The sequence below is a fragment of the Oreochromis niloticus genome, linkage group LG15, assembly GCF_001858045.2.
Source record: "Oreochromis niloticus isolate F11D_XX linkage group LG15, O_niloticus_UMD_NMBU, whole genome shotgun sequence".
In the NCBI taxonomy this organism is placed as follows: domain Eukaryota; kingdom Metazoa; phylum Chordata; class Actinopteri; order Cichliformes; family Cichlidae; genus Oreochromis; species Oreochromis niloticus.
The window spans coordinates 25847854-25872744 of NC_031980.2; the positions used below are offsets into that span (position 1 = coordinate 25847854).

The window sequence follows — 24891 nt, forward strand, 5'->3', positions numbered from 1 at the left end:
ATCTCTACAGCAGCTGCAGGTATCTCGGGTTTTTTTTAAGTAAGCCGGATACGCTGGTTATATATGTAGGGGGGCGTGAGGGGCCTAGCCTTGGGACCCTTAAACCCTTAATACAGCTTTTCTCTGAGTCAAAGCATTACATCAGAGGATTTGATGTCCTGACAGTAAGCTCTGAGAAAGCTGCGCTGTGATCAGTCTGTAATCCACCAGCTGTTAATCTGATTCACAGAGAGCTGTAGGCTTTAATCTGTTCTTCCAGCTGTTTCCTCACTCATACGAGCACAGAAATCATCCACAGGAAGTTTGGAAAGCTTTTCCTCAAGTGTCACTCATTATCTGCTGAGTAAGACACTCAGCAGAAAGGGGAAACCTGTAAACCAATCCATGACCACAACCAGGTGTGTACTGTAAATATGCTGTGCTGCTGGATGGCACCTTCTTCCAAATGTAATTCAGAACAAATGAACATTTCTGTAATTATTCACTTTTTTTTTGCTGTTGCTTTGCTGTCTGTGAAATCCATCAGCCCCTCGCAGTGACATCAATTTTCTGTTTAGTAAATCAAAATTGTTCTGATATCGGAAGTTATTTTAAGTTAGACTGTTTTCTTGGATTTGGTAAATGTTTAAATATGCAATTGTAACTCTCTGGTGCCACCTTAAAACCTGTAGTCGGTAGTAGGACATGATGTCGTCAGTAAACAGGAAGTAAGTCTGTGAATTAAGGAGAAGGCATGTGCAGCATGGTGGCCTTAGCCAGACAAATCCAGTGGCATCCACATACATCCTTTGCCTTTGGTAGCATTGTGGGTATGTACAAACTTGTTTTATATTTTATGTGCATGTATAGACCACTTTCTTTCAAGTAAGTGCATTTTTCTGTAAGTTTAATGATAATACAATCTTATGCAGTTTACGCTAGCAATCGCTTATGGCGCTAGTTAAAAGGGAACGACAAACGAAATGGAGGCATTCATTGTAGCAAGACTTGTTAAAATCATAATTTGATGTTTGTATTTGAGTTAAAAAGGGAAGTAATTCATATGAACATTGCATGTTGACATATTAAAAAAGTGGGTTAATATATTTTCTTCGTTATATATGTACATGGTGAATAAGTACAGTGATTATGTCTTGTACTGTTTGTTACAGTTTCACCTTTCCCTGTGTCAATAAACCTGTGAACCGGGAATCATGTCGTCAGAGTCTTGATGTGGGGAAGGAGTTTAGCTGACTGCCCAACCATAGCAGAGGCAGTACAGTGAAACCACACTTCCTAGCGGGCAAGATAACGTGGAAACGCCGACAGATGGTAGGGAGACCATCATCACAATCAACTAATGGACAATTAGCACATCTAAGCAGAGATTCACTAAGAAATTGTTCAGTCCAAGTCAGAAGAAACAACCATGTCAAAAACGCACTCGCACACTCCTTCTGTGCACTCCTGTGCATCATCAACTGGGTCTGCTGCAGCCAAGGCACGAGCACATGCAGAAGCAGCAAAGGCTCGTCTTTCTTATGCTGAGGAGGAAACAAACCTAAAACTAGAAAAGGCTAAATTGGAAGCCTCAATGCAAATGCTAGAATATAAGAAAGAAACTGCTGCAGCCATTGCGGAGGCAGAAGTGCTAGAAGCTGCAGCTGATATCAATAGTGAAAGACTCAGTTCAATTCAATTCAATTTTATTTATATAGCGCCAAATCACAACAAAAGTCGCCTCAAGGCGCTTTATATTGTACAGTAGATAGCACAATAATAGACGTAGTTGTGACCTTGTACTAGATTCCGATCCTCTAGAAACTACTCAACAGACACAACAGTATGTTGCGGACCAAGGCAAAGTATCAGAGACAGAGCATCAGCGGCATGAAAGTGTAACGGTGTGTTCACACCGAACGCGATAGACGCGAGCGAAAACGCCCCAAACGCCCCTAATTTGACGCGTGCACATTCGCACCTCAACGCGTGTCCAAGAAAAATCCATCGCGCGTCAAAATTGCATATTTTGACGCGCGTGAACCGGAAATGTGGGAGGGATGTGGGAGGAAGTTGTGCCAGACGGTATCTTTGCTAGATGGCAGCTGTCGAGCTAGCGTTTGAAGAGAGAGTCTCCCTCCTCTATTTACTGTGGAGAGCAGAGCAGCGGCGTTAAGGACGTCCTCGCCGTACCTGGGTCCATCAGGTCCTCCAGAGGCGTGAGCAGTTTGGTGAGTTTCACCACTTGCTCGAGGAGCAGCGCCTGGATGACGGCCAATTTCAGCAATATCACCGTCTTTCACTCGCCCAGTTTGAGGACCTGCTGTCCCGTGTCGGTCCCAGAATCGCCTGCCTAGACACCAACTACAGGCGCTCAATCCCACCTGCAGAGCGCCTGTCCATCTGCCTGAGGTTAGTAAAAGTGTTTAATACGGTAGTCCTTTATTGATACCTGTGCTAATATATGCTAAACTATCGTTTATACACTGCTAACATGGCTGTGGTATGCTAACAGTGAATGCCGTCGGTGTTTCCTGATAGCAAACTGTGGTATGGAGACGACTGTTTATAATATTTCTAGTGATAGTCGACAGTTCTCATCAAGTCCCGATTTAATTCAATTTATGCTGTTATCAGTGTTAGCAACGATAGCATGGCTGTGGTGTCTATCAATGTATGCTCTCGGTGTTTGCTGATATCAAACTGTGGTATGAGGACCACCGTGGGTTAATCTTTGTAGTGATACTCACTCCTTTTTTCTTTTTTCTTTAGACTTGGTTTAATTCTGGTATAGTTGAATATTTGTATATAATCCCCGCAGCTGTCAGACTCTATAACAGGGGTCACCACCCTTTCTTTAAACTGAGAGCTAGATAAAATTGTGAACAGTTTGGTTCATCTTTAGTTATATGGTTCTATCTAGCATATTCTATCTTGATAAGCTATGTCTTATTACAGGTTAATTTTTCAAAAATATTAACAATGATTTAATCAAGGAAAGGGCTACATGTCAACATACAACTCTTTATTTCTATTAATGTCTTACTTCATTCCTACCTGATTGACATGTCTAGGAATTATGAGTGATTGGCACACTGTAGTGGTAAAAGTTGCTACCAATCAAATTATGATATGGTAAAGTTAAAACAAAACACAACTGACTGTTTTATATTATATCTAATATATGTTATGTAATTATCCTTATAATTACAAAATGTTTTATGTAAGATTTATGTTTTGTAATTTAAATCTGACATCACAAAAGTATTTTGGAATTTGAATAATGTATTTTGTAACTGCAGTACACATAATACTAATTTTGAACAATTTTGTCCAGGTTCCTTGCCACCGGGGACTCCTTCAGGACCATCGCGTTCAGTTTCAGAGTCGGTGTGTCCACGGTGTGCCAGATCACCCCCCAGGTAGCGACGGCCATCTGGGACTGTCTAGTGGGCGACTTCATGGCTGTGCCTTCACCTGGAGACTGGCGGTCCATCACAGAGGGATTCCAGGAGCGCTGGAACTTCCCTCTCTGCTGTGGAGCTCTGGATGGGAAGCACGTCCAGACAAAGGCACCCCATATATCACATAGGAGACACACACATTGATATACACTAAATATTTATTCCATTTCTTTTTTTGTGGTGCCCAAATTTATGCACCTGCTTGATTTATCACATTTAACACAAATATCACTGTGTGTGTCTCCTGTATGATATATTTAACTGACATTTTTTATTGTAACAACCAACGATTTATACAGGAAAATAATGGCTATTAACAAGGTTGCCCAAACTTTTGCATCCCACTGTATTAGTATATTCTGTCATTAGTATAATATGAAATAAATTCTACATGTGTCAAGTCGTGTGCCAACATTTGCTGTGTAGTAGAACTGAGACATTAGTCATTATAAAAATTTATTTGAAATAATATTAAAATTCTCAAACAGAAAAACATTAAACATAAATATATAAATTATAAGTATTTACAGAGAGACAGGAATAAAAAGGACCCAGCTGCTCTCCAGAGCAGGAACAAGGCTGAGGAGGAAATGCGCCATTGGAGACTGGCGTGGCCTCTTCAGGGACACCAGGATGGCCAGCTCCACCACCGATGGACCGTCCTGGGACCCGTCCCTCATCTGCCTCGGAGCTGTCCTCCTCTCTGGGCCTGTAAAACAGCACAATACACAAAGAAATGAGAAGGCTGCTACTAGATTTTCATTTCAACATTGAAAAAACAAACAAACAAAAAAAACAGGATATAATCAGATTGGTTGTAGATATTTAGTAAAGGTGATCACAAGGGAATCCCACCGAGTAAAAAGCTATCAGTGCTTGCTGTACATCTGATGCTACAATTGCATACCTGTGGGTGCAGCAGCAGGAGCTCAGGGACTGGGGAGCAAGGAGAAGCAACAGGGGATGCTCTGCTGCAGAATCAGTTGGTTCTATCAAGACAATATTAAATGTTAACAGGTTGAATACAATAATCATAGAGAAAGTATATACAGTGGTCCCTCATTTATTGCAGCAGGGGTTGTCAGAATAACGAGCCCCTCGCCATGCACTTTATACACTTTTTCCCCCCCACACATGAACATTAGTCACAGTTCTCACAAGTTGTTTCTCAAAGTGCAAACCTTTGTAGATTGCAAAACGTAAAAGTATTATGCCGTGTTTTGTCTTCATCTGCCTGCCACTTTCGTGCGCCTTTTCCCCTCGCGGTGCAGGTGTCTATTTCCGAATGAGGGTCATAGTTATGGGTGTTTTTGTGCTGTTTTATCTATTGGACGTGATGGTTATAAAAACAAAACATAAATTTGACAAGTGCAGGAGACAGCACGGAGGAGATTTGTCAATCAGGCTGCAGAATGCAATGCTGTACTGTGCAAAAAAAAAAAAAAGAAATCAGCGAAAAAGCAAGGCAGTGACGGATGAGCGGGACCACTGTGTGCCGTTTATTAATAAACAAAATATATTCCTATATGACAACATGCATAAAAGCAGAACGGTATTTGTACATCAGTGGGAAAATAGCGGTGGCTTGCTAGCTTTTGTGCGGCTTCCCCGGGTCAGTGAAAAATGTAAAAAGAGAAATTAATGAACTTACCAGGTTGCCCGATCTCTTCACATTTCTTCCTCCAAGCTCGGTCCTTTATATTCCTGTCTCGGTACACAAAGCAGCTGGTGTCGTACAGCTCCGGGTTGTTTGCTACGGCGTTGATTAGCCTTCCCTCCATTAAAGAATGAAGGGCTTTGGCTGGATCTGCCCCTTTGACCTAGGTCACAGCCACGTCACCAGGCTCCTGATTGGTTGTCGCGGCGCGATTTGACGCTGGAGTTCAGATTTTCCAACTCGAGCGGTAGAGGCGAAACACGCGTATGCACAAAATGCAACACAAAAATTCACGCGCATGGTTTTTTTCGCGAGTCAAACGCGCCCCACGCGCTACACTGACGCGCGTTTCAGGCGTTTTCGCGACACAAATCTGCCTCCGAATTTTCGCTGGACGCGCAATCGCGTGTCATCGCGCTCTTTCCATTGACTTTACATGTAAACCTGACGCTCTGGCCGCCTCTATTGCGTTCGGTGTGAACACACCGTTAGGCCAATAAAATCAGAGCCATTCCCCAGCTCACATGGAGTTCAGATCTGTAAGGAAGAAGATGTTCACGAGCCAGGACAAGTAAGATTTGAACACAGTTCTGCTACTCCAACCCGGAATCTCGGATCTCAAAATGACTATAGTGGTGCATTTTCCTCAGCCTATCCCATTTCTCCTAACGCCAACTATAGCAGCCCCAACCCAAATGATTTTGTGAGATATCTTGCACACCGTGAACTTGCGTCTACAGGCTTACTTCAATTTAATGACAAGCCACAGAATTACAGAGCCTGGAAACGCTCATTTCTATCTGCAACCAGTGGCTTAGATTTGACTGCGAGTGAAGAGATGGATCTTCTTTTAAAGTGGCTTGGCAAGGAGTCAAAAGAACACGCAGAGCAGATCAGAGCAATTCATGTCAATCATCCAGGAGCTGGGATGGATATGATATGGGAAAGACTCGGTAGAACCTACGGCTCAACAGAGGCAATAGAGGATTCTCTCTTCAAGCGCATTGACACATTTCCAAAGGTAGGAAATCGAGACTATGCTAAGTTAACAAAGTTGAGTGATCTTCTGATGGAACTTCTTTCGGCTAAGGATGAAGGAGACCAACCTGGATTTTCATTCCTTGACACAGCAAGAGGTGTCAACCCAATCGTGCAGAAGCTCCCCTTTCATCTGCAAGAAAAGTGGGCTTCAGCTGGCGCATCGTACAAACGGCGAGAGCATGTGCCGTATCAGCCCTTTACCTTTTTTGTAGAGTTTGTTACCCAGGAGGCTAGCATTGCCAACGATCCAAGTGTGGCAGGATGAATGTTATCCCTCGGTCCAACCCACTTTCAGCCTGGCGCATTAGGGGGCGCTAGTATAAATAGTGGCCATTTGAGTGTCCCTGGATCGCTTACCTGTGATCTCCTTTTTGGTCACCTGACTTCCCTTTGGTGTTGCCGAGATTATTTGCGGGTTACTCTTCTGAAGCCTCCATCGCGGCTGGTCGTAGCTGTAGAAGCCTCCTCCGAGCCATTCTGCTCACGTTTTATGACACGGCTTACTTGGAAGTGTGGGCCTTAGTTTTACGCCAAGCTACGCGAACTGAAGTACTGCTGCTTTGCTTTGCTGTGCTTTTACCGTCTGTTCCCGTTGCGAGATTTCTTTTCCTGCTGCTGCCAGCTTTTACAGTGGATGTCGGCGTGGACAGCGGCCATATGCATGCCGGTTATGGGAGTCAGCTGGCGTGCATATTGATTGACCGTTAACTTGTAGTCGTGCAGACGGCAAGTTGGAGCAATACGGCGATTCCGTTTGCTCCAGATTTTAGAGTTTTATCCAGATTGTATGTTTTCCTGTTGTTTGATTTGTAATTTGGATTTTTGTTACGCCACTGGTGGGAGGCCCTTTTTCTAGCTGTAGATCACCAGTGTGGTCCTGCAGTTGGGTTATCCCCCAGCGCTACACAGTTTGTTGTGATATATTAAAATTTTCTTTGTTTCTTTTATTCAGACGCGGAGCGCCGACGTGGAGGAGACTAGGGTGCCTTGGTGGTGGGATCCTTTGCGTGTACACACCTGCCTTGTTTAGTTTATTAGTGTGAGTGTGTGATAGTGTGCTGCACTTGTGTCTTGGTGTGTTTTCTTTTTTTAGTTTGTGTGTGGCATCCCTGCCCCTCCACTGGTAAGCCTCAGCTCTGAATACCTTTTTAAGCATATTTGTACATGAATATTTATGATTGTGCTTTTATATGGTGTTTTAAATAATTATTAATAAATTGTTAATTTGTTTATCATTGAACCTCGTCTCTGTACTGAGTATAGCAAACCTAAGTGCCTTTTTGGTGATTCAGTGTTACTTCCAGTATTCTCTGGGTGAAATTCCCAGGGTGGCGTTGTCTTTTTAAAACTGTGAAGAGTATTTACTTTATTTCCACCTCGTGCTGCCACACAAGCTTCAACTTCATCACTCAAGACAGACATCAGCCCCAGGACTGAAAAGTTAGCGTGGCAGCCAAACAAGCATAGAGGAATCTCAGTCTGTAAAACGGACGTATCCTCCAGAGCTAGTTCTGATTCTAGTAAGTTCTCATCAAAGCTTGATGATTGTGATAAAGTATGCCCCATTCATGGGAAACCACACCCATTACATTCAGAGAAAAACCGATTGAAAAGCGCAAGATGTTCTTGAAGGAGCACAATTTGTGTTTCAAATGCTGTTCAGCATCATCGCACCTTGCTAGGGATTGCAAGGTCAAAGTGCAGTGTTCTGAGTGCAAAAGTGAAAGGCACAACACAGCTCTACATCCAGGGCCTGCACCTTGGATAGAAGTGAAAGACCCTGCTCCAGACCATGGCGGGGAGGAAGTTGAAACTTTGCCTCAATCGGACATCACAGCCAAATGCACAAAGGTTGTCGGGGGAGATCTGATGGACCGATCCTGTTCCAAAATATGCCTCGTGAAGGTATATCCAGCTGGGAACAGAGAAAAAGCAGTGAAGCGGTATGCAATTTTGGATGAGCAAAGTAACAGGTCGTTAGTTCGCTCACAGTTTTTTGAAGTGTTTGGTGACAAAAGCCCAAGTGCGCCATACATACTGAGAACATGTGCAGGAGTAAAAGAATCATCAGGTAGGAGGGCAAGTGGCTATGAGGTGGAATCTCTTGATGGGACTGTCCACATTCCATTATCCAGTCTCACAGAATGCAATGAAATTCCCAAAAACAGGGATGACATTCCAACCCCTGATGTCGCTCTTCATCATGCACATTTAAAGTCACTGGCACACCTCATCCCAGATCTGGACCCAAATGCCCAGATCATGCTTCTCTTAGGGCGGGACGTTATCAGAGTACATAAAGTCCACAAACAGGCGAATGGTTCACACAACCAGCCCTATGCTCAGAAGTTAGATCTGGGGTGGGTTGTTGTGGGCAATGTGTGTCTCGGCAGTGTCCATAGGCCATCAGCAATCAGCTCCTTCTATACAAATACCACAGAGCTGCGAAGGCCATCTATCTTTAACCCATGCCCTAATGTGTTTTGTGTTAAAGAAAGGTACAGCGCCATCCAGGTTGCAGACCATCTTCCAACATGTTCTGAACAAGAGTCCACCTGCGATGTTGACCATCTTGGATCCAATGTGTTCAAGAGGACCAAAGAGGATAACCAAGTTGCTCCTTCGATTCAGGACGCTTCATTCATGAAAATAATGAACGATGGACTACAGAAAGACACAAATAACAGCTGGGTAGCCCCTTTACCCTTCAAGAGTCCACGTCTGCAGCTTCCTAACAACAGGCCTCAGGCACTGAAGCGTCTCAAGTCTCTCATTCACAACTTTGAGAGGAAGCCTGAAATGAGGGAACACTTCCTTAGCTTGATGGAACAGATGTTCAAAAATGGTCATGCAGAGTTGGTTCCTCCGTTGGGTGAGGAGGAAGAGCGTTGGTATTTACCAACATTCGGTGTGTACCATCCCAAGAAACCAAAGAAGATCAGAATAGTTTTTGACCCCAGTGCTCGATTCAATGGTGTGTCACTCAACGATGTGCTGTTGACAGGGCCTGACCTGAACAACACACTGCTGGGTGTATTGATTCGCTTTAGAAAGGAAGCTGTTGCATTCTCAGCAGACATAGAACAAATGTTCTACTCTTTCTTGGTCAGAGAAGAGGACAGAAACTTCCTGAGGTTTCTATGGTTCCGTGATAACGACCTCTCCAAAGATATCGTGGACTACCGCATGACAGTCCACCTGTTCGGGAATAGCCCCTCGCCTGCAGTGGCTATTTACGGCCTGCATCAATCCATTCAGGTCAGTGAGTTCCATGTTGACCCTGATGTAAAGCATTTTGTGATGCGAGACTTTTATGTATCAACAGCTAAACAGAACCGTTCTGGTTCTGTTGGATCTCAGCTCTGCTTTTGATACTGTTGATCACAGCATCATGATAAATAGGCTGAAGGATTTGTTCGGGATTACTGGTGTTGTTTTGAAATGGTTTATGTCGTATCTGTCTGAGAGATCCTTTACTGTCTGTATCAATCATGTGTTGTCTGAAACGTCAGTTCTGCCTTCTGGGGTACCTCAAGGATCTGTTTTAGGTCCTATTCTCTTTTTGCTGTATATACTCCCTCTAGGCCAAATTATCAAACGTTACAGTAATATTTCTTATCATCTCTATGCTGATGACATTCAGTTATACTGTTCTTTCAAAGCTTCTGAGTTTTATAAATTGTCTTGTTTAAATAATTGTCTGTCAGAAATCAAACAATGGTTAAATGACAATTTCCTCCAGTTAAATGCAGATAAAACAGAAACCTTGATTATTGCACCTGATCACATGCTCTCAGAAATTCAGCAGCATATCAGTTTTTTAGACCCTTCATTTCAGTCGAGTCTCAGAAACTTAGGTGTTATATTTGACAGTTCAATGTCTCTTGAGAAACACTCTAAACAACTTGTCCGGAACTGTTTTTATCATTTAAGAAACATTTCTAAACTCAGACTACTGGTGTCAAAGGCAGAACTTGAGATGATTATTCATGCTTTTATCTCTTCTCGTTTGGATTATTGTAACGGTCTTTTTACGTGTCTCAACAAATCAGCTCTGGATCGCCTTCAGTCTGTACAGAATGCAGCGGCAAGACTTTTAACTGGTACAAACAAGAGGTCTCACATTACTCCAGTTCTGGCTTCTCTTCATTGGTTGCCAGTAAATTTTAGGGTTCATTTTAAAATTTTAGTTGTAACTTTTAGAGCTCTGCACGGTGAAGCTCCCCAGTATATCTCTGACCTGTTGAAACCTCATGCTTCATCCCGAGCACTTAGGTCTTCAGGTCAGAGGCTACTGGTGGTCCCACGTACTAGGTTTAAAACACGTGGGGATCGGGCTTTTCAGGCACTGGCACCTAGGCTGTGGAACTCCCTGCCGTTGTCTTTACGCTGTCTAGACTCTACTGACTCCTTTAAAAAGCAGCTGAAGACATTTTTATACAAACGGGCTTTTAATTAATTTTAACTTGTATGTCTGATCTTATTGTGAAGCACTTTGTGATTTTTATCTGTGAAATGTGCTATATAAATAAATTTTACTTACTTACTTACTTACTTACTTATGTAGATGATGGATTGAAGTCTCTGCCTACAGTCGAAGCAGCTATCAACTTGTTAAAGAAGACACAGGATGTCCTCTCCAGGTCTAACCTGAGGCTGCATAAGATCGCAGCAAACAAGAAGGAGGTCATGAGAGCCTTTCCTTCAAGAGACTATGCAAGTGACCTTAAAGATCTTGACCTCGATGCAGACACAGTACCGATGCAGCGCAGTCTCGGGCTCAACTGGAACCTTCAAACAGATTGCTTTGTCTTCAGTGTCTCCCAGGAGACAAAACCTTATACTTGCCGAGGAGTCGTATCTATCATTAACAGTCTCTACGACCCTCTTGGGTTTGTAGCACCAGTTGTAATACAAGGCAAGGCCATTCTGCGAGAGCTCACTGCTGAGAATGGTGACTAGGATGCGCCATTACCTCGAGACAAGGAGGAAGCTTGGACCTCGTGGCGAGCTTCGCTGACACAGTTGTCAAGTCTGATGATACCCAGACCCTACACTGAAACTTCACCATCGACAGCTGTCAACAGAGAATTGTGTGTTTTCTCTGACGCTTCAACAAAAGCTATTGCTGCAGTAGCATATCTTAGAGTCACAGACACTGCTGGAAACCATCATGTGGGGTTCGTCATGGGAAAGGCCAAGCTGGCTCCTCGTCCAGAGCACACAATCCCGAGATTAGAGCTCTGTGCAGCAGTACTGGCTGTTGAGTTGTCAGACCTGATCTCAGCAGAACTTGATCTTCAGCTTAATGCTGTGACTTATTACACAGATAGTAAGGTGGTTCTGGGCTACATTTGCAATGAGACCAGGCGTTTTTATGTGTACGCAAGTAATCGGGTCCTGCGCATTCGAAGATCCTCCAGTCCACGCCAGTGGCGCTACGTGGCCACAAACCAGAACCCTGCAGACCATGCAACACGTTCGGTTGCTGCGGGCACTTTAAAAGAAACCAACTGGCTTAGTGGACCCAGGTTTATGTCCAAACCAGAGCAAGACGTCCCTGACGTCCCTGACTTTGATCTTGTGGACCCAGGTTCGGATCCAGACATCCGACCGCTTGTGTCCACATTAAGCACTGCCACAGCATCCAAGCAACTTGGGTCCCAATGATTCACCAAGTTTTCTTCGTGGTGGTCACTGACTCGTGCAATCGCCCATCTGAAACATATTGCCAGTTGTTACAACATGATCACAACGAACAAACCTTGTAAGGGCTGGCATCTTTGCAAGACAGGATTTAGTGTTGAGGAATCCACCCAAGCCTCAGACATCATCATTTGAACAGTCCAAGAAGAGGTTTATGGCGAGGAGATCAAATGTATCATAATACACAAAGAGGTTCCCAGAAGTAGTCCTCTGAAAAGTCTCGATCCCTTTATTGATGCACATGGCCTACTAAGAGTCGGAGGTCGTCTTCACTATTCGAGTCTTGCTCAGAGTGAGAAGACTCCTGTGATTATTCCAGGCAATCATCATATTGCAACCCTGCTCATTAGACAGTACCACGAACAAGTTCACCATCAAGGGCGTCTCTTTACGGAAGGGGCTGTCCGTGCAGCTGGGTTTTGGATAGTTGGTGGCAAGAGAAAAGTGAGCAGCATCATCTACCGATGTGTGACATGCAGAAGACTCAGAGCTCCAGTAAGCTGCCAAAAAATGGCCAGCCTTCCAGCAGATCGTCTCTCAACAGACCCTCCCTTCACAAATGTTTGGTCCTTGGAGTGTTTCTGCACGCCGGACTAGAGGAGGCCTCTCACACAGCAAAAGGTGGGCCGTGATTTTTACATGTATGAGCGTAAGAGCCGTACATATTGAAGTCATAGAATCCCTCGACACATCCAGGGCCGGTCAAAAGTATTCGATCAGACAGAGGCACTAATTTTGTGGGTGCTTGTCAGGCCTTGAAGATACCTTCTAACATCGACCACAATGGTGTCAAGTCTTACCTGTCAGCCCAAGGATGCTCTTGGACATTCAACCCTCCACATGCCTCCCACTTTGGTGGAACGTGGGAAAGGATGATTGGTCTGGCTAGGAGGATTCTTGACTCCATGTTCCTCCAGCTCAAGGGGAAGCTTACCCATGAAGTGTTGGTAACTTTCATGGCAGAAATAGCAGGCATCATTAATGCCCGGCCTCTTGTTCCTGTAACAACTGACCCCGACAACTCATTCATTCTTACACCAGCTGCTCTTCTAACACAGAAGGTAAACTGTGTTCCTGCTCCTCCAGGAGAGTTTGGACCCTCTGACCTCTACAAGCATCAGTGGAGACAAGTCCAGCACCTGTCCAACACCTTCTGGGACAGGTGGCGCAAGCAGTTCCTTCCAACATTGCAATCACGTAGGAAGTGGCAGTCATCTAACCCAAACATTAAACCAGGGGATGTTGTTCTCCTCAAGGACAGCCAAGTACAAAGAAATAAGTGTCCACTTGGTCTGGTAACACAGACCTTCCAAAGCAAAGATGGTAAAGTTCGCCAGGTCAAGGTCAAGGTCATCAAGCCAGGAGCTGAAACATTGTTTGTGAGACCCATTACAGAAATAGTACTTCTTCTGTCTAGGTGTTGAACTGTCACTGACAAAGTGTGGTGGCGTTAATCACGCCAGGTGGGGAGTGTTCTGATATCGAAAGTTATTTTAAGTTAGACTGTTTTCTTGGATTTGGTAAATGTTTAAATATGCAATTGTAACTCTCTGGTGCCACCTTAAAACCTGTAGTCGGTAGTAGGACATGATGTCGTCAGTAAACAGGAAGTAAGTCTGTGAATTAAGGAGAAGGCATGTGCAGCATGGTGGCCTTAGCCAGACAAATCCAGTGGCATCCACATACATCCTTTGCCTTTGGTAGCATTGTGGGTATGTACAAACTTGTTTTATATTTTATGTGCATGTATAGACCACTTTCTTTCAAGTAAGTGCATTTTTCTGTAAGTTTAATGATAATACAATCTTATGCAGTTTACGCTAGCAATTGCTTATGGCGCTAGTTAAAGGGGAACGACAAACGAAATGGAGGCATTCATTGTAGCAAGACTTGTTAAAATCATAATTTGATGTTTGTATTTGAGTTAAAAAGGGAAGTAATTCATATGAACATTGCATGTTGACATATTAAAAAAGTGGGTTAATATATTTTCTTCGTTATATATGTACATGGTGAATAAGTACAGTGATTATGTCTTGTACTGTTTGTTACAGTTTCACCTTTCCCTGTGTCAATAAACCTGTGAACCGGGAATCATGTCGTCAGAGTCTTGATGTGGGGAAGGAGTTTAGCTGACTGCCCAACCATAGCAGAGGCAGTACAAAAATATTTACAACCAAATTCTGCTGAGTCTTTAATATGTAAATTAATTTATTCTCAGATGCTGTTCTCAGATCTTGATGCGTGCTTGACCATCCAGGGGGAAAAGTTGATTCTGTTTATCTGGACCAATATTCCCTCTAAGCTGCGCGCATGCGCAATCGCGCACTGCTGACACGGTCTCTGCACACAGAAAATCTGCACTGCGCACAAAACCAAAAAAACAGAAATCCAACCTGAATTGAAATTAAAATAAATACATAACAATTCATTCTGTGCTTTTTTGCAGTGTGAGTCAGTAAGTGACCGGTGACTGGCTGCCCCTGCCAGTGATGTGATTCGTATATATGCAGCTAATCAACGTCGTTGACAGGCTGTGACAGCGTCCTTATGTGCCGACACCGGTGTTTTAGCTAGCAAAGCGGTGTGGCTGATGTGGAGTGAAGACACGCTAATGACAACATGTACAACCATTGGAGATGTGAGCAGGACATATGGAAAAATTAAGGTGTAGTTTAAGTTCTCAGTCACATTTGTGCTCATCTAGTTTCATTTATTTACAATTTTCATTTGTGGATATAGATTATTAAATACTGTCACTAGTTTGTATACAGCGTTGTATACAGCGCTGTGAGTACTCCGGGAGCGCTATAGCGCTATGTAAGAATCAGTCCATTTACCATTTACGACTGGTAGAAATGATTAGTGGTAGAAATAATTGTGTCATTATCAGTGATGGGAATAACAGTAACTAATCTAAATAATTACCATTTCTATCGTTAAAACACTCTCTTCCGTCACAGAGAGGTAAGTGACGGAAGTGACGGACAAGGTAAGCGACTCATGTTGTAACTGACGTCAGACGCCGGAGATTTTGGCGGAAAATTAAAGCAAATGGTAGTTTAGATTTGAACAAATTCCTTTAAGCTTCAGTATTACCAAATACACTTATCAATTGTCTTATAACTAACAATATTTGTCTAAATAATCTCCAACACCCTGGAGAACAACGGGGAGAGTTTAGAGGCTCTCCAAGATTACATTGATCAGTGCTTTCAGGGTCTCGTGATGAAGAAGGCCCAGAGTGCAGCTTCCCCGGCCAAATCTGAGACGCCATCGTCGAAAAGACTTCGCCCGGCAGATTCCCCCGGCACAACATCGCCAGCCGGCAAAGATATTGCCGACATACTGGAGTCAATCGACAAGCGATTGTCCAGCTTCGACGCAAGGCTGTCCTTGGTGGAGATTCTTCACCGGGAATTTAAATGCTTGCGAGAATCCCGGGAGTTCAGCCAGCAGCAGGTGGAAACGCTCGCTGCTGAAAATGCCACGCTAAGAGAGTCGGTGAAATGTCTCACAGACAATGTTACTCAGCTAAATAGAGAAAATAAAAAAATAAAAGAAACAGTTATTGATCTACAAGCTCGTAGCATGCGTGATAATCTGGTATTTTCTGGTATTCCAGAAGCCGCTGGAGAGGACGTGGAGACCACGGTAAAAAGCTTCATCAAAACCCACCTGAAGCTGCCGGAGGACACGGTGAAGAACATCGTCTTCGATAGGGTGCATCGCCTCGGCCCCATTCGGGCTGCGGCCGGCAGACCACGTCCTATCGTGGCCAAATTCGGCCACTTCAAACAAAAGGAACATGTGAAAAGCCACGGCAGGGAATTAAAAGGAACGGACTTCAGCGTGAACGACCAGTTCCCCAAAGAGATCCTGGAACGACGCAGGGTCCTCTTCCCAATCCGACGCGGCTTCATCCAGAAGGGCTCCTGCGCTGTCATCGCTGTGGACCGGCTGTACGTGGACGGACAGCTCCACCGCGACCCCGACATCACTCCGTGGCTGTATTAACTTCACACCAGATAAGAATCCGCTACACCCTTTCCCCATCCACTCACACTAACTTGCATTAACATCTGTTTAACTTACCAGTATCAAATCGCATCTTAGGTGTGATATCATAGCAGAAGTAACACCGTCACTCTCCGTCAATGGTTTGATTGGAATGTTTCCAGGTTTTTTGGGGGGTTTTTTTCTTCTCGTTTTTTCTTCTCTCCTTTTCCCCCTCTTGTTTTTATGCTGCTCACCCTTGTCCTTGGTTTCTTTCTTTCTTTTTTCTTCCTTTCACTGCTTCGATCACCTGCTTCCACACTCATCCACAAACAACATCCTTTATTTCGATACATACGCACAGCACGATCACGCACAGTCATGCGCTCAACGGCAGCACATTTACATCAGTCAGACAGCGCACACAGACCTACAGGATACACACAATTAAGCCAAGCATACTCATATTAGTAAATATGCAAACACATAGTCAGATTCAAGGAGCATCTCATCACACATTTTTTCTCTCTCTCCTTCTCTTTATTTATGAACAAGTGATGTACTCTCTCCACCTGTCTAAGCGACACACACAGCGCACACCCCTAGTTATACACAGACATCTATGGGTGCACTAAGATTCGTTACATGGAATGTAAATTGAGCTGGCTCCAGAGAAAAGAGGTTAAAAATATTTAACCAACTCAAAAAACTACAGGCAGATGTTGTCCTTTTACAAGAGACCCACAGACCTCTTAGAGGTTCGAATGAACTTAAAATACCTGAGTTTCCTAATGTGTTCTCAGCTTGTTATAATTCTAGACAAAGGGGAGTAGCAATTTTAATCCATAAAAAAATTAATTTCACAGTACTCGATACAGTTATAGATCCAGAGGGCAGATTCTTAATCATTAAACTATCTATACTTGATAAAAAGCTATGTATTGTAAGTGTATATGGTCCAAATGTTGATGATCCCTCATTCTTTCACAGTTTTTTCAGTGCACTCTCTGAACACTTAGATGGCACACTTGTTCTTGGAGGCGACCTCAACCTTGGACTAAATGAAGAAATGGATAGGCTCAATACAGCAGGAACTCAGCGTAATTGGCAGTCCACAAATATAATCAAACAGTATATGAGTGACTTTGGTCTTTGCGATGCATGGCGCTCCCTTCACCCCAACAGTAAGGAATATACTTTTTTCTCACATGTTCATCACTCCTACTCTCGTCTGGATTATTTTTTGGTCAGCAGCTCACTGCTGAGTGACATTTCAGACACTGAGATTCACCCTATAGCTGTCAGCGATCATGCTCCTGTATCTTTAACACTAATGCACAAGAATAATACTACGCCAAGTAAAAACTGGAGATTTAATACATCACTGCTTAAAGATGAAGACTTTATTAAATACTTTAAAAAAGAGTGGACTTCATATTTAGACTTTAATGACACTCCCGGAACATCGGCTTCTGTTTTATGGGAAGCAGGGAAAGCTGTGATGAGAGGTAAAATAATTTCTTTCTCATCACATAAAAAGAAAAAAGAAAACAAAAATATTCAGGAATTAGAAAAAACCATCAAATCACTAGAAGAAGCCTACGCGTCCCACCAAGATCAGGAAACACTGAACAAAATACGCAAAACAAAACTAGAATTAAATGAGATAATTGATAAAAAAACAAAATTCTTAGTACAAAGACTACGTTTACAAAATTATGAACATAGTAATAAATCCGGACAATTTCTAGCAAACCAGCTAAAAATAAAGAAAGAAAAAACAACTATATGTGCTGTTCAAGATTCATCTGGGAACACAATATATGACCCGAAACAAATAAACAACATTTTCAGGGATTTCTATAAAAAGTTGTATTCACCACAAATAAACCCATCTAAAAAGGAAATTGATCAGTTTTTAGACAACATAACTCTCCCAAAATTATTAGACTCTCAAGCAATGGCACTGGATTCGCCACTGACATCAGGTGAACTCCAGGAAGCCCTGATAAGTATGCCCAATAATAAGGCTCCAGGTCCAGACGGCTTTCCTGCAGAATTCTACAAAGAATTCTGGACGATTCTAGCACCAGTTTTTTACAGAACGTTGTTGGAAATCAAAGAAAATGGCAGACTTCCATCAAATATGAATTCTGCAAACATTAATCTCCTGCTAAAACCAGGCAAAGACCCTGTATATCCCTCAAGCTATCGTCCAATATCCCTTATAAATGTAGACCTCAAAATAATCTGCAAAGCCCTCTCAAAAAGATTAGAGAAAATAACCCCCCTCTTAATTCATCCTGACCAAACTAGTTTCATAAAAGGTAGGCACTCATCAACAAATACACGTAGATTACTTAATTTGATAGACTACTCATACAGTAAAAACCTTGAAACTACTATATTTTCTTTAGATGCAGAAAAAGCGTTTGACAGAGTTAACTGGAAATTTCTATTTGCAACTTTACACAAATTTGGTTTTGGATCTTCTTTCATCAACTGGTTAAAAATATTATATAATTCCCCAACAGCTTGTGTCAGAACCAATGACCAGACATCCTCCAGCTTCTGTCTCCTGAGGGGCACCAGGCAGGGATGCCCACTCTCCCCTTCACTGTTTGCAATTTTTATCGAACCACTAGCAGCAGCAATTAGACAGAATTCAGTAATTAAGGGCATAAAATGCAAGAACGTGGAACATAAAATCAGCCTTTATGCAGATGATGTGTTACTCTTTCTCCAAAATTCACAAACCAATATCTCTGGGGTGATTGAACTGATAAACTCTTTTGCAAGAATATCAGATTACTCAATTAACTGGTCAAAATCTACAGTCCTTCCGATTAATTGCTCCTTCCATAATTCCTCTTCTACTCCACTGCAATTGGGAAATATAAAATATTTAGGTATTAATGTTTCCCCCAAGCTTGCAGATCTAACTAAATTAAACCATATCCCACTTTTAAAGAAAGTAGAAGGTGATCTGGCTAGGTGGAAATGTCTACCCATATCACTCATGGGAAGGGTTGCCGCTATAAAAATGATGGTATTACCAAAAATAAATTATTTATTCTCAATGATCCCAACTAAACCGCCACAAGATTGGTTCAGATCTCTAGATTCATATATGTCCAAATTCCTTTGGAAAAATAAGCCCCCACGTATAAGCTTAAAAACATTACAAAAGACCAAGGATAAAGGAGGATTAGAACTACCTAACTTTCAGCACTACTTCTTAGCCAACAGGCTTCAGTTTATCTCAGGATGGCAAAAACATACCCTCTTAGATGAACCTTGGCTAGATGTAGAACAAGCACTTTGCAATAATCTAGAGATTTCAGATCTACCATTTATCAGCTCAAACATCCAACGACATGAATGCTTCAAAAGCATCAACATCAGCTCTTCTCTGACAGCATGGTGGGAGTTTCTGAAGTTGACAGAGTCTTCATTAATCCCATGCAAACGTACACCTATCTGGAACAACCCTGACATATTACAAAACAATAATATGATAAACTTTTCAGATTGGAGTGGTAAAGGAATCAAATATTTAGAACATATACTAGAAGGAACAGAATTTATTTCATTTGACAGACTAGTTACACAATATGGGATCAACAAGAAAAGATTTTTAGAATATCAGCAAATTAAATCCATAGTAAAAAAGAGATTTAAACCAGGTCAAGTTGAACTACAAACACCACCAAGTGTGGTTCAATTTCTTACTCTTAAAACCCCCAAATTACTGTCCAAAATATACAGAATGCTTTCTAAAACAGATGAATCAATATCACTTCCTATTGCAAAATGGGAAGCGGATTTATCAGTTAACTTAGACCAAAACTTCTGGTCTCAGATTTGCTTAACAACCTTTCATTTAATTAGAAACCCCAGTCTTCAATTAATTCAATACAAAATACTACATAGAGTGCACTATACAGGTCATCGGATGTTCAAGATGGGCTTTACGTCTACCAACAACTGCTCACACTGCCAAACCAATTCACCGGACAATTATATCCACGCTCTTTGGTTCTGTCCACCAGTTCAGAAGTTTTGGCGCGAGATATGTGAAGACTTATCAAAGTGTCTGAAATGTAACATTCCAACTTCCCCTTTAGTGTGTTTGTTGGGCAGCTTAGATAATGTCACTACGGAAAAGAATATAGCCCATATGGTTTTCACTGCCCTATGCATAGCCAAGAAAACAGTCCTCATGAACTGGAAAAATAAAAATAATCTTAATTCTAACCAATATAGAAATTATCTATTAGATTACATTAGTCTAGATACAGCCTCTGCCACCACATCAGATCAATTGCTCTGGGCTCCTTTGATCAGCTCCATCACCTAGTGGGGATGGGGGGTCATAGTTTGGTCCCACCTTCACTGTTGTGATGGGTGTGGGGGTAGGGACAGGCTTAGGGCATCGGGGGGTTCCCCAGGAGCATCTTCCTTGGGGGGCTCAACCCGGGGTAGCGGTCATGGCCAATTAAGGGCTCTGTTGGCTCTTGGGTGACGGTTTCCTCGTGGCTGCGTGCAGCAGGGCTAGGGGAGGGTCTGTGCTGACGGACGTGGGTTACTGACCTGGTAGCCTGGCTGCCCCTGGGTGGGTCCGGGACGGGCGTGAGGTTCTGGGGGCGCTCCGTCTCTGGGCTGGGGCCCTGGCCGGGCCTCAGGGGCTTGGGTCCTGGTCGGTGTGTTGCCGGGGTTGTGGGCGGGTGGGTGTATGGGGGCCCGGTCCTAGCGCAGGGTGCCGCCGGTGCATCGAGCCACCTGGGGGGCTCTTCAACTGGTGGGGGAGGTTGTCACATCTTGCAGGAGCTTTCCTCTCTTCAGGAACTCTCTCTGCAGGAGGGGGAGATACAGGAGAGGTGGAGGAAGATCTCAGCCTGGGCGTCTATTGTCTTGTGTAGTCTGGAAGATGAGTGGATGATGGGGTGGGTGCAGTTTTCTCTGTGGTGGGGTCGGGTGGACTGTCCCGGGCTCTGTGGGGCCGGGCGGCGCTGCTGCACTGGGCCCCGGTCCGGATGGGCCTGGGCCCCCCTTTCCCTGGCGGGTTGCAGAGTATGGGGGTGCCTACTGGGGTCAGCGGGGGAGCTGGCCCCAGGGAGGGGTCACTTGCCCCTCCCTTCCTTCCCTCCCCATCTCCAGCTGCCTCCCTCTTCCCGCTCCACCACAATCACCCACACATGCAGGGCCTTGGGGTAGGGGTGTGTCACCAAGGTGCAGAGGAGGCATCCCCCCCCTCTGTCCCCTTCTGGCTGCCTCTGCCTCAATTTTATCCCACAACTTAGACATTCACATTACTCACACTCTCATTACACATACATATAGGATCTTGGGGGTGGGCACGCCACACAGAATCCAAATTACCATCAGGGTGTACACCTCACCCCTGGCGTCGTTGCCCACCTCTCAATTTTAAATACATGTAGACATTGAGGGCTAGCAGGAGGGGCTATGCGCTTAACTGCTGCTCTGGCAGGTAGCTCCATGCCCTCCTGGGTTTTAAATGCACCTTAGAACACACATACATCAACACTACATATGAGCGGGTGGAGGGAGGTTTGGAGTCTTCACACACCCCCGTTCTCTGCGGCCTGCTGGAGCGGGGGGGCTAGGAGGAGGAGTTGGCTGTCCGACTGGGGTCTGGAATGTGGGGCCTCCCTACTGCTGCGGAGTCAGGGCGGTCTGCTTCTCCCCACCGCAGGGAAAAGGGAAACACCACCTGGGTCTGGGTGCAGTTTCCCCCTCCAGGGGCAAGGGTACCCAGACCCGGTTCTTAGAGTACGCTTGGAGAGAGTGATTGTGTGTACAGCGTCTCTTTATGTCTGTCTCCACGTTGGTTGAGTGTGGAATAATTGCTTATGAGAGCATGAGGGTGGGAATGGATGTTTGTATCTGTGTGTGCCTGTATGTCTGTGTCTATATGTCAGGTTGGGTATCAGACACCACCTCTCTGGGGACATCTCAGGCCCTCCAAGGTTTGGAGGCCTATCTCCCCCCACCACTTCCCCTGCCGGTGGCGGACGCCGTCAGACATCGGTGCGTTGGTGGTTCTCTGTGTCCGGGGGTGGGCGCCCAGGTACACACCGGCTCACTCCTTGGCGGCTGCTTATCGGGGCCTGGAGCCTGGGGCTCGCTCGGGCCACTTCGGAGGCGGGGTGCCCTCGGCCTCTCGGCCCGGGGCTCGGTCACTCAGGCACAGCTGGCTGCCGGCGGAGCTCACGGGCACGTCACTGCAACCCCCCTTGGCTTCTGCTCCGCGGCTGCTGAGTGACCCCTCATCTGGGACTCTCCTCAGCTCTTTCTGGGATAGTGACGCAGCTGTCCCTCTGTTGGTCTTCCTTGGTCTCTTGTGTTCTGGGGGCCTCTGGACGTCTGGAGTTTTGATCTCCTCCATACCTGCGTCATGCCCTGGAGGACGGGGCAGTGGCCCCCCACACCCTCTAGCAGATCATTACATGAAGGAACCTTTTAAAAAAAACAAGCGCGTCCATGCTCACAGGTGTACACACAGGTGATCACACACAAACTACACCCTTTTTGGCTCCTACCTCAAAGCACACTGTGCGCTGTCGATCTTACGTACTGCACAATAATGTTTAATATTTAGTATTTACTGCCCATATTCCCATAGATCATTGTGATGTTGTTTATTACTCTCGTTTTCTTCTGCTTGCTTTCTTCTTTCTTTCTCAACAGGTGATCCAGGTGATCAATATATGTATTTTTTGTCTGCTTATTCTGTTGGTTTTTGGTTTTTTGCCCTTTTTCCCCGTCCCTCTTCCCCGCTGTTTTTCTTTCCCTTTTTCTTTCTCCCCTTTCCTTCCCCCAGTCAAGTCTGTCCCGTATTCAGCAAGTGAAAATAAAATAAACAATAAAAGGTGAATCAAATGGACCATTACAGCAAGGCTGGGATGGTCCATTTGCTAAAGTAAATCCGTTGGGCATCTTTCTTCGCCTTTAGACAATAATTCTGATGGCAAAAGAACCAAACGGGACAGGTTAAAAAAAAAAGAAGAAAAAAACAAAAACAAAAAAAACACTGTTACTAACAAGAAAATGCGGTGTGGACTCATTACTATTTTTCAACACAGACGGTTGTGCTGCTGATTGGCTGAGGAAGAATAAATAGTCAAGGTAAACCAATCGCATGATCAATTTAAGATGACATAGAAACAAGATGTTGTCAACCCAAAACAACCCCGATTCTCCATTTTTGTATTAAAAGTGTGGACTTCAAACTATATACTAGTTTTTAAATTGTGTTGATAGGCTATGTAAAACCAGAGTTATGAAAACAAATATATGCAAAGTTTTTTCCTGAATACTATTGTTGTTTATATTTACTGCGGGGAAAAACGGTAAATCAAATAAAAGAAATAATAATAAGGCATCATGGCATTTTGTTGTTTAGAAAGGCGGGGAAGTTTTATGAGTGATGGCAGCAAGAGCGAGAGAACAAAAGAGAGAGAGAGAGAGAGAGAGAAAGTTTTGAGAGGTGAGAGAATTGTAACTTTTAGCGTGTTTGGAGTTTAAAGTTATTGTGTTGTGTTGTGAAGTTAGTGAGTAGTGTAGTCAATAGTTTTGTTGTGTTTATCAGAACAATGAGGCGACTGCTGAATGTCACAGGTGCTGCCAAAAAGCCACCTAAGTCAGATTACAGTGTAAACGCTGTCTCCAGGTTAAAAACAGGAGTGATACACCTCCTGCTGCCAGGCCTGCAGGTATCAGGCTTGTGATGTGCTCCGTTTTGTTACTGTGACCAAGTGGTTAACAAAGGTATTATATAAAAATAATAAAATGACAACGCCACCTAGGAGAATTTCACCCCGAGGAAATATAAAATCTTCTTAAAAAACAGAAAAGGTCACCCAGGTTCAAGGATGCACCACTGCCACACAGTGGCTCCAATATGGAGATGCCTTTATTTGTATTTATGAAAATAAAAACAAAGAATAAAACAATGAAAGCTGACTGTGGCACAGCCTATCCTATAACAGTGTCCTAGATTAAATAAATACATACTTTGAACGGGGACTTACCAGTAGCTGCAGAACAAAACAAAACCACACAAAAAATCTACAGTCTATTCACAGTCTGTACAACAAAGGAAGTGTGGAACCACCACCAAGCGTCCCACAGCCACTGCTGTGTCCTCAGTTCACTGTAATAAAAACAAAACACAACATGTTAAAAGTCAAAGAAAAGCTCTAAAAGGACTCGGAGCACCAAGCTCAGGAGACGATATACACTTCAAATTTTAATAAAACAAGGAACCACACACACACTTCAAACAAAATACACAGACTGAAGAGCTTGCACCACTCGAATGAAGAGTGGCCTGTGCTGGTTATGGTTGTTAAAATCTTGATCGTGGTCCTGTACAGCTCCCCACGAAGCTGGAGCTAGCCAGCTGGATAGGTACAGATATCTCAGCCAACCAGCATGCTAAGAGGCTAAGAGCACATTAGTACAAGCAACAGTCCACAATAAAACTAAATAAAACAAGGCAAGCTATAAAAAAATAAAACCAACAAAGTGAAAACCAAGCAGGACAAGACAGCAGCTCCATCAAGGATGAGACCCAAAATTGGGCCAAAACACAAACTGCTGAGGAGAGGTTTAAAGCAGCAATCAGACCCCCAGGACTGAAGCTGCTATACTTATTTTGCTGATAATACTCCAACTACCTCTCTCCACGACAGCTGGAGTAAAAAATGGATAAAACGGTCACGCTGTGACTATTATGCAGCTCGATCGAAACCACTGGATTTATCCTGAAGATATGCCAGCGTATAAGGCAAGGCAGGAGGCAAAGGAGGAATGAACGGGAGAAAAGCCTGCTTAGCCTTTTACTGGCAGGCGCCATCCTGGAATTAACGTGCAGGTGTGTTCCCAGTCAATCTAACTTAACTAGCCATGTGACAAACAGAAAGCAAGAGCAGGAGAGAGCGAGGACGGTAGAGTGAGCGAGAGAGAAAAGGGCAGTGGCAAGCAAGTAGCTCATCTGGCTACTTTGTTGTTTAACATCAT

The 24891-nt window shown here is 43.9% G+C and overlaps 1 protein-coding gene across 1 annotated transcript; it reads left to right on the top strand.

Moving 5' to 3' along the window:
• Positions 1-83: 83 nt before the first annotated feature.
• LOC112842469 (uncharacterized) lies at positions 84-9513 on the top strand. Its single transcript, XM_025899110.1, has 3 exons — positions 84-809; positions 1152-1311; positions 7094-9513. Exon 3 carries the CDS (start codon positions 7699-7701, stop codon positions 9511-9513), a length of 1815 nt encoding a protein of 604 aa, XP_025754895.1. The 5' UTR covers positions 84-809; positions 1152-1311; positions 7094-7698.
• The last annotated feature ends 15378 nt before the right edge of the window (positions 9514-24891 follow it).

Bases quoted from the DNA above. Each gene is read 5' to 3' on its own strand.
- LOC112842469 (XM_025899110.1), top strand. From the start codon at position 7,699: ATGCCCCATTCATGGGAAACCACACCCATTACATTCAGAGAAAAACCG.